At 43.3% G+C, this 9,322-nt stretch overlaps 1 protein-coding gene across 2 annotated transcripts in view; it reads left to right on the top strand.

Moving 5' to 3' along the window:
• Positions 1-636: 636 nt before the first annotated feature.
• LOC147458375 (serine/threonine-protein kinase CTR1-like) overlaps positions 637-9,322 on the top strand; it is a 33,040-nt gene continuing 24,354 nt past the window's right edge. Inside the window, exons 1-9 of one of the 2 annotated variants that reach the window (XM_086513029.1) lie at positions 637-1,551; positions 1,627-2,063; positions 2,226-2,527; positions 2,637-2,781; positions 3,015-3,118; positions 3,243-3,430; positions 3,599-4,096; positions 4,199-4,239; positions 4,336-4,404. In XM_086513029.1, coding sequence (XP_086369155.1) covers positions 1,137-1,551; positions 1,627-2,063; positions 2,226-2,527; positions 2,637-2,781; positions 3,015-3,118; positions 3,243-3,430; positions 3,599-4,096; positions 4,199-4,239; positions 4,336-4,404 — 2,199 coding nt within the window. In that variant the 5' untranslated portion in view covers positions 637-1,136. Of the gene's footprint in view, positions 1,552-1,626; positions 2,064-2,225; positions 2,528-2,636; positions 2,782-3,014; positions 3,119-3,242; positions 3,431-3,589; positions 4,097-4,198; positions 4,240-4,335; positions 4,405-9,322 lie in introns of both variants that reach the window. The other variant, XM_086513027.1, reaches the window with a different exon arrangement.

Genomic DNA, 9,322 nt, shown 5'->3' with positions numbered 1-9,322 from the left:
ATATCACACAAAATGCCACACAAAATGCCAATGACGTGGCATTTTGAATTGACATGACGAGGAGGTTCGCAGGCTTGCCAGGCGACAATTGACGATGTTCTGGAGCGGCATCAAAGGGGTCGTGCCCTGCACGTTGAACCCCGTGTATGTGTGTGTGTGTGTGAGAGAGAGAGAGAGAGAGAGAGAGAGAGAGAGAGAGAGAGAGAGAGAGAGAGAGTCCATGCTTCGACCTCGACCTAGGCGCATGCACGTGAGAGAGAGAGAGAGAGAGAGAGAGAGAGAGAGAGAGAGAGAGAGAGAGAGAGAGAGAGAGAGCCTTCGGCACTCAATGACACAGAGAGTGGGGGAGGAAGGTAAGAGAGAATGAGAGTGCTACGGAGATATCAGACTGATGTCGATTAATTTTTTTTTGAAATAGAAAGTTTTCCTTTAGTTTAGAATAAGCAGCTTCTATTTCAGTAGAAATAGAAATTAATCTCCTTTTCCCTTTTCAATTTCCAAGTGAAAGATCTTCATCAGCATCTAATAAAAAAATCCACACTCAGCATGTGGGTGCTCTACTTTGAGGCAATTGCTCCTGGGCATTTCTTCGCGAGACAAATACAACGTACATGGCCATCCTATGGCCCATGGGACGGAAATGGTGCCTAATAAAATGTCATGAGAGAATTTGGGAGCACCCAAGGGACATGGCCGCCCTGCTGAAGTCTTCATCTTGGTCACTTGCAAAACAACAAAACAAGCATCCCAACGTGTAGCTCTCTCTTTCGCTGTCTCCCAGCCTCTCGCCATCGCCTGAAAGGTTCATCGTATCGGAAAATGGGGCTGTCAGCTTGCAGCTCGCTGTAGCTCAAGTTTTCCAACTGAAGCCCTCGCATTTTGACAACTCTGGAGAAGCTTCATTGCCATACCCAGGTTTTTGAATACTCATCAGATCGCTTGCCATTACGGACTTCGTTCTTCCTAGGTAATCATTTTGCATCCTGTCCCCTGTTTGTGTGCACGCTTGCTTGCGTGCAGTCAACGGTAGCAAGATCTGGGGAAATTTACTGAGACGTTGCGCGCCATGAGCAACGCTGCTCTTAAGCTCAAAGTGGAGAAAGCCGTTACAGTATCATCAGGATTGAGCTGGTGCGATGCGCTCCCGCAGGTCCGACTATGTGATGCTAAGCAGTCAGGCAAACGATATGCCTTATCATCCTTTGGAGCCCTACACAGAGACCGCTGCAGACATCAAGCCCCTGCCCGGCAATGTCCATGCCTCAGCAAACTCAACACACTCCTGCATTCATGATAATGGTCCTCGTCTTGACAGGGTTCCCTCTTCCAATTCCAAACTTTCCAGTATTGACAAAGGTCTTGATTTAGACAGAAACCATCCACTTGTCTCAGAAAGTATTTTTGGGGCGCAGTATGGGAAGGCTCGCACCAGCCATTTTGAGTGGAATTCTTGCGTTGCAGCAGATCGATTCTCTTTATCCATTGCAGGTGCACGTACCTTAACAGGGTCTGGATTAGGGCTCGTCGATCGCGTGCCTGTATTTGCAGCAGGTAGGTGGGCCCAATTTGCAGGATATTTCATGGGTTGATGTTATTCTGAGGACTAGTTTATTATTTTGCCTGCAGGAGAGTACTCAAGGAATCAAGTGAATGATCACAATTTCTGGTCCAAGGATGGCAGCTTTCCAGCTTCATGCTCTCTTTTGCAGCGTCAATCTAGTGGTGGCAGTTGTACTGACAGCCTGTTTTCCAGTGATGTCCCCTTGTCAAGTATCTCGCCAACTGTTTCTTTCAGTGCTAGTGACTCGGCACTTTTTGGTACTCAGGCTGAGGGTCCAGATGGTGGCAAAGGAATTAAGCAGATGAGTGCAAGCTCACAACAAAGCTGGGCTCAGCTAACTGAGCAAAGCTATAACTTGCAACTTACTCTAGCTCTGCGTGTTGTTGCAGAAGCCGAAATCACTGAAGAACCTATTATGCTTCCAAATTATAATGCAGAAGTTCAACCCTTTTTCTTATCTGCAGGAAGTAGCTCCATGCAGGCAACCACTTTGCGTTTTTGGGTAGGGGGTTTTATACATTGGACAGTATTTCCAATTCACCCTTACGTGTGATAGATTTTTTTGGAATGGGTTGATATGTAGGCAGTAGTAGTGAACTTTGAACTTCATAAGAACACCGAGTATTTTTCACTTAAGACATTTGTCTCTTCATATTGCTTACAGGTGAATGGGAGTCTTGGCTATGCTGATCGAGTACGTGACGGTTTCTTTCATATTTGGGGAATGAATCCCTACATTTGGAAACTGTGCAGTCATACTGACGAAGCTGGAGGCCGCCTACCAACGTTAGAATTGTTAAGAGCAGTAAACCCATCAGATTCGATGATGGAGGTTATTGTGATTGACAAGCACGGTGATGCTCATCTGTGTGAGATGGAGAATCAGGCTTTCAATTTTGCTTATACAGCTGCAGATTCAAGGGAGCTGGCCAAACTTTTAGGGAAGCTCGTGGCTGAGAGCATGGGGTAAGTAAAGTTCAATTGCTAAGGGTACTTTACATGAGGAAAAGTTTATTTTTGTATAGCTGCTTTCCTGCTCTGCTTATTGGCTTCTGTTGTCTTCAATATCAACAAGGGGGAAAGTTGCAAGTGAAGTGGGAGATCTTATGCCTAGGTGGAAAGCCAGCAGCAAGGCTCTGAAAGAGTGCCTGAGTTGCGTGGTGTTCCCTATCGGGAGCGTCTCTGTAGGAGTTTGCAGACATCGGGCTCTACTATTTAAGGTGATGCATATACACTCTTATTTGGTGCCTCTTATAAGTTTTGATCATGCTTACATCTTGAAGAGCAAACCCTCTTGCCTTAATGCTTCAATGAAGAGCAAATTGCTAGAGTAGTCCCATGCATACCAATAGAGTTGGGAAGCAAAGCTGCTGCTTGGATATCTCTAATCAGGATGGTGGCGTTTACATTAGGTGTAATGGTAGTTTCATTGCTGTGGTCTATGCTTGTGCAGGCGCTGGCTGACAGTGTGAATTTGCCTTGTCGGATTGCTCGTGGATGCAAATATTGTGGGCATGACGATGGTGTCTCTTGTCTTGTTTTGTGTGGGAGCCAAAGGTCAACTTTTCCTATTTTCTACAGAGAGCTAGTTCATTCTAGTTGTCAATTGATCTGCTGTACTTCATGGAGCATTCGTTCTAAAAATATTGCATTTTTAAAAGTATTGTCCTGTTTTATGCAGGGAGTTCATGGTAGATTTAATCTCTAGTCCAGGAGAGCTGTCCTGTCCTGAAAGTTTCTTAAAACACCGACCTGCACCAAGTATTGTATCACCCCTTCGGCTTCCAGAGCTCAAGGAGTCAGAAGTGTCGGGAAGTGGTGGGCTGGAAGGGCAGAGCAGTACTGACCGTGGCAAAAGTTTCTATACAGGTACACTATTGCCAAAAGTTCTTGCTTCGAGTGCTTGATTTTCAGGCAAACATAACGTATAATTTATTTAAAAACCTTTTAGATTTGTAGTAATTTGTTCTTCATGTATGCTGTTCCTTTGTCACCAAGGCACTTTATATTAGTTGTAACTTTTTGTAGTGCAATCAGATCAAAGGGAAGGCTGTCATGTTCTCTGCGGAAGCTCTTTAAACGATGTTTCATTTGCAAGAACGGTTTGTTGCGAGACTGTCAAGCCAGGTGCTAACGCTGTAAGCATTGCTTCTCTAGCCAATAGGGCTTCTGGGACTCATCAAGCCACCTTCTTGAATGGCCATGTCAACTCTTTACACAAGCAGTTATCTGGAAAAATGAAGGAGAGTGTCTCAAAAAAACTCCTTGTAGCTGAGGGGCAGAAAACTGCTGTACATAACTTCGAAAGCTGTACGGAAGATAAGAGCAGGATGCCGAAACAGACCTTATTTGAAGCTGGTCAACTCGCTTCTATGCATACCTCATTTGCAGAAGTGGATGCGGATGAAGCACGAAATCCTCCTGAGACATCTCAAGGAGCTGTTTCCAAAGCCAAGAGTTTGGAGTTGTCGCTGGCTTTAGATGGCCTGGAAATAGGCTGGGAAGATCTGAGTGTGAAAGAGCGCATTGGAGCAGGTAGGGATGCCCATTACTGTGTTTAGACTTTACATTTTTGTGCGGGAGCAAATTACTTGAGCAAATTTTTAGGTGCTTTTGTGGTTGCTTGAAATTCTTTAGGCTCTTTCGGGACTGTACATCGAGCTGACTGGCATGGATCGGTCAGTAAAATGCTTTCTTGTTAATTAGGAGTGTTTAAAATCTGCCTATTAACACGGCAAGAGCTTGTCCTGACTTGTATGTGGCAACTAGTACAGGATGTGGCTGTTAAAGTTTTCATCGAGCAAGATTTCCTTGAAGAGCGCTTGGATGAATTCATGCGAGAGGTGAGTTGCACAAAGTTTATTGAGCAAGACTAATTCAGAAGACTAGCACTTTGGAAGACTTATTTGATTGAGGACAAAATACAGACAAAATTATTGGTTTGCTCTTGAGTAGGAAAGGGCCATTTGCCACGTTATGCATGGTGGGTGAATGAAAACGCATGTGGTTAAGTATACGAGATGCTGAGTTCTAAAGATTATGTTTAAATTGTTGTTGGGTTGTAAAGACTCATTCTAAATGGTTACTTTGTGAATAACGATCTAATGTATAGCCTATTAGGAATATAGAATTTTGCGCTTTTGTCTTGTGTCTTTGTTACTGAAAGTGTTCAATATATAGGACTCATGACTTCAAGGTGGAATTTCTGTAAAAGTAGATGAACTCCATTTCTTCACTCAACTCATTTGTTCGACTTATTTTAAAGAAGTTGTTGGCTGTTTTAGAGTAAATTATAATCTGAATTTGTCCTTTGCTAAATATAATTTTCAATTTTCTTTCTTTCATAGGTTCCCGTGTGTCTCTCTTGATACGCTGTCTCCCTACCTCGATGGAAGCTGTTACATCGGATTGCCGTTGACAGTTTCTTCACATGCACTCTTGCCCGCCCCCCCCCCCCCCCCCCCCCCTTTTTCCCTCTCTTCCTTGTTTGCTTGCTTCCTGTATGTTGTTCTTCTCGTCTTGTGTACTCTCGTCTGCAGGATGTGATCTTGTGTGAGAGTTGTGTTCCTTCCTTGTTTTTCATTTTTCTCTCCTGCTTTTTCCTATTTTGTGCTTGTTTATTCTCTTGTATCTGGGTTGGGCGTGTATGTGTGCGTGTGTGTGTGAGTTGCTTGTTTTGTGTTACGTTTTTGTTTGCTATTTCTTTCCCGCGAAGGTGGCTACTGTGGGCTCTCCAATGTGGTGGTTTCCTTTCAATGACGACAGCTTGATGGTTTTTCTGGGTCAAGAGTCTCCACTCTTGCCTTTGGACGGTGGTGTTACTGTTGCTCGTTTGGTCATCCTTGTCCCCTTTTTTCCCTGCTGGATTTCTACGCTGACATTGTTGGATCCCTCGTTCGATGGTGCTTTTTAGTGGCTACTTGGTGGTTGACCCTTGGTCTCCTCACTTGGAAGTTTAACAAGAACTTCTCCAAGGGGAACTACAAACGAAAATTAACCAAACTAGACTTTCAAAGTTAGTGAAGAACATAGAAAGTAGTGGAGCAAAGAGGGAAGGTGCCTCAAATGTGGTGATCAGGGACATATGGCAGCAAATTGCCTGGACAAAATTGATAACAAAACAAATGACGACAAAAAGTCAAAGAAAAGAGAGACAACTGTTGGTTTGCTAGGAGATGTGAGGGGAGTGCAGGTAGAAGATGAGTCCTCCGAGCTTTGCAGAGCTTGGGGAAAAGTAATAGATCAGGAGGTCCCTATCTTTTTCGACAGCGAAGCCAAGGCTAACTTCATTCTGATGGAGTTGGCAGCTAGATTTGGGGTGAAGCCTAAGGAGATGGGTCCCCAGATGGGTGCTTCGTCGCGCGCGCACACACACACACACACACACACACACTGAAACTCTAGCATGGAAAATTGTTGACATGGCATCTGCTGTACGGATTTTGCAATCTACGTTGACTCGTTGACGTGGCAGCCTGTACGGATTTCCGTGATTTACGTTGGTTGATTTTCAGCGTCAGCTTTTGGACCAGATGCTTTTGAGTTTCAAGCTTTTCATGTAACTGCTTTTCAAGGCCAAGGCCCTTTAAATATGTTTAGAGGGCTCATTCTCTGGCACTTTTTCGGGGTGAAGGTGCAGAGCGTGAGTATACTCGCCTTGTACCCAGTTCGAGTAATATAAAGAAATACCGAAAGGGGCGCCAAGGTTTGGGGCTAGTGCTCTCTCAGGGTGGAACTCCGCCACTCCATGTCTCGAGTCGTGCATCTCCGCTATTTGAAGTGCTTAAAGTTGTTCAGTCTGGTCTTTTCCGTTGGCACGTGGTGGCCGTCCCGGTTACAGTGGTATCAGAGCTTCAGGCGTGTGATTTTCTGAATGTTAGGTGCAGCGGAATGATTGTTTGCGCTTTGCTCAAGATGAGTGCTCCGAACTGTGCTCAAGGTTCCTTTTGTTCTTATGGAAGGTAGAGCCTTCCGTTCTTAATGAGAGAATGCTATGATCACAAACAAAGTGAATGGACACTATGCGTGCAAGTGTATGAGACTGAGAGATAGAGAGAGAAGAGAGATACGACACTAGAGACGTTGTAAAACCCTCCTCCGAAGGTCTACTTATTGATTGCACAAAGTGGTACAATGACGATGCAATGGACTGATGCAATCTGGGACTATGCCGGTGACGATGACGGTGATGACGACGATGACTTTAGGGCTGAAATCTGTGATCTTCTAACTGCTGAATTTCAGGGCTGTTTCGGTGGCTGAAAATGACTGTTTCGGCTGCGTTTTAATGGGCTGAAAATGGCTATCTTCTGCAACCAACTAGGGCTGAATCTGCTAACGTCTTCAAAGCTGAAAACGCTGCTGCATCTGATGCGATTGAGGCTGAAAACCAAAAACGCTGGGGCTGCCTGCTGGCGTTAGTGAAAACGCTGAAATTCTGGTATTGCTGGCGATGATCTGGAAAACGCTAGGGCTAAGTGCTGATGAAATCCAAAAACGCTGGGGTATCTGTGGCGAGAGTCTTACCATACGCCGAGCGAACTTTACCGAGCGACTGGTAAAACCGAGCGAGACCCACCATAAAGACATGACACTTGAAGCAATTGAATACTAATTTTAGATGAGATATCCTCCCTTCTATCCATGTTGAGGGTGTGGACCCATGGTTGTAACACATTACATGCCTTACAAGTGCCTGATAGGTGCATTATTATAATTGGATGACTTTTGTTCAAACTCTACCATATGAGCTGACAATAGGTCACTCTAAATGGAGCATGTAAATCCTGCTAGCCCAAGTGTAGGCACACCCTTGATCACCACTCTCTCTTCTTGATTTTGTGTGGAGCTATGATGGTCAGAATAGTGAGAAACATCACACACATTCCCTATGACTCTCCTACAAGGTTCAACTGCCTAATGAGACAGTCCCATATCTATACAAAGGCTCAAAATGCACTCTATACCACATGAAGACTATCATGTAACTTGTTTAGATGTATCTACCACTATTGGGTACTAGAAATTTTTGAAAAAATAATCTTTTAAGATATTATCACTAGCTTAAAACTAAAAAACCAAACTAGATTGAAGAAGAAAATCCGCTTAAAAAATGGATGAAATTAAAATTACAGTCTTTTTCTCGGTAACTAAAAAGTAGTCACACTACATGGTTGTGTACCAACCCAATGAGGCTTCCCCCTCTCTCTTCAAGGTATCACAAAAATGTCTACCTTTGGTGAATTTTTGAGGAATCTATGTCATATTTCAAACTTGTCTTGACAAAAGAACTTGATAGAATTTTACGCAGTAATGAAAATTAAAGATTCCTTTAAAATTTTGATACAAGATGGATAAAATCTTGTTTTGGCTGCTGCCTACCAAAGTTTGTACATTTTTTGCGGGGCACTAATTGCCCTAGTAGATGTCTCCAATTTTGTTTTATTCCTTATTAGGAGGAATAAACATGTATTCCACTGCCCACAAAATCTTTTAAAAATCTTTAACTTTTACTTTGTTGGAGACTAACAATTAGGATAGTTTTTACCATCTTCAGTCTAGGCCTGTCAGACTGCAAGAAAGCAACCGAGAGGCGTCATCTCTCTCTCTCTCTCTCTCTCTCTCTCTCTCTCTCTCTCTCTCTCAGTCTTCATGCAACTTCATGAGTTGTTGGGCACAAGCGCAAGTAGTGAAAGCTGACGATTGAAATCCCATGCGACACAAGTCTAAGAAATCCAATTAGATTCATTATAAGGAATCTTGTGGAATTCCAAAGTTTGGCTATTAACCTAGCAACTTCCATAGAAAGGAATCTCATCATTAATATAGACTTTTAGTAGAGAAAAATAGGATTATGTGCCTACAATTCTTGAATATAAATCATTGAAGAGAATTCGTAGAAATATCTCGTGATAACTTAAGGGAATATCGTAGATGGTGGGTGACGAGACGATGAGCGAACAGAGGAAGGTGAGAGTTGGCGGGGCAGGCAACTGGTCAAGGCGAAACACAATTCACGAGAGCGAATAGGCTAGTGCAAAACACGACGCCTAAGAGGGAGCAATAGTGTTGCTTGGAGCTGGGGGGGGGGAACAAGTTTTTTTAAGAGATGAAGTTTTCTCTTCAAGCACGAATTGCTTGTGTGCAAGTTGGCTAGAGCAGAGTCTTTAAATCTCTCATGCCGGCTGAGGAGTTCAAAACTTGCGAGACATTCGAAGTTTTACTCAAGCAAGCAAGTAGAGGAATCTCCACTATAGCTATTAGCAATCTATGGAGATTATGGGCAATACAAGTTGAGAGTTATGTATGGGGTGCTTTATAGAAGATTTGCACGTCGACCATGGTAGCCTAGTAAGAACATTGCACGCAAGAGTTCCAACTCTACCAAGTTTGGCAGAGTTGGCAAAACTATGCCCCTCTCCTCTCCCTACCTTCTCTCATCTTCCACGATGGAGTGAAGAAGAATAAGACAATGCAAAGACAAAGTTCGCAACGAAATCAATGGGAACACAACAAAACTGCCTGCATCAACAAAGCTATGTTGCCTTAGCATGGGAATACACTCCTATTCAGCGGTATCTACATTTGAAGTGAAAGGGTAATCAAAAACATAAAAATAAAAGGGAAATTACCCGAATACCCTTTTAATTTGTGAAAATTTCCAAAATACCCCTCACATTTTAAAAATTCCCAAACTACCTCTGGTTGTGAGACTAAATTTGTCCAAAAATAAAAAAATTCGTAGTTTTTCATAAGAAGATT

This window comes from Adiantum capillus-veneris, chromosome 5 (assembly GCF_014529385.1).
Source record: "Adiantum capillus-veneris isolate H3 chromosome 5, ASM1452938v2, whole genome shotgun sequence".
Taxonomy (NCBI): Eukaryota; Viridiplantae; Streptophyta; class Polypodiopsida; order Polypodiales; family Pteridaceae; genus Adiantum; species Adiantum capillus-veneris.
Note: the sequence above shows the minus strand (reverse complement) of the source record. Positions and strands in the feature narration are given on the sequence as shown.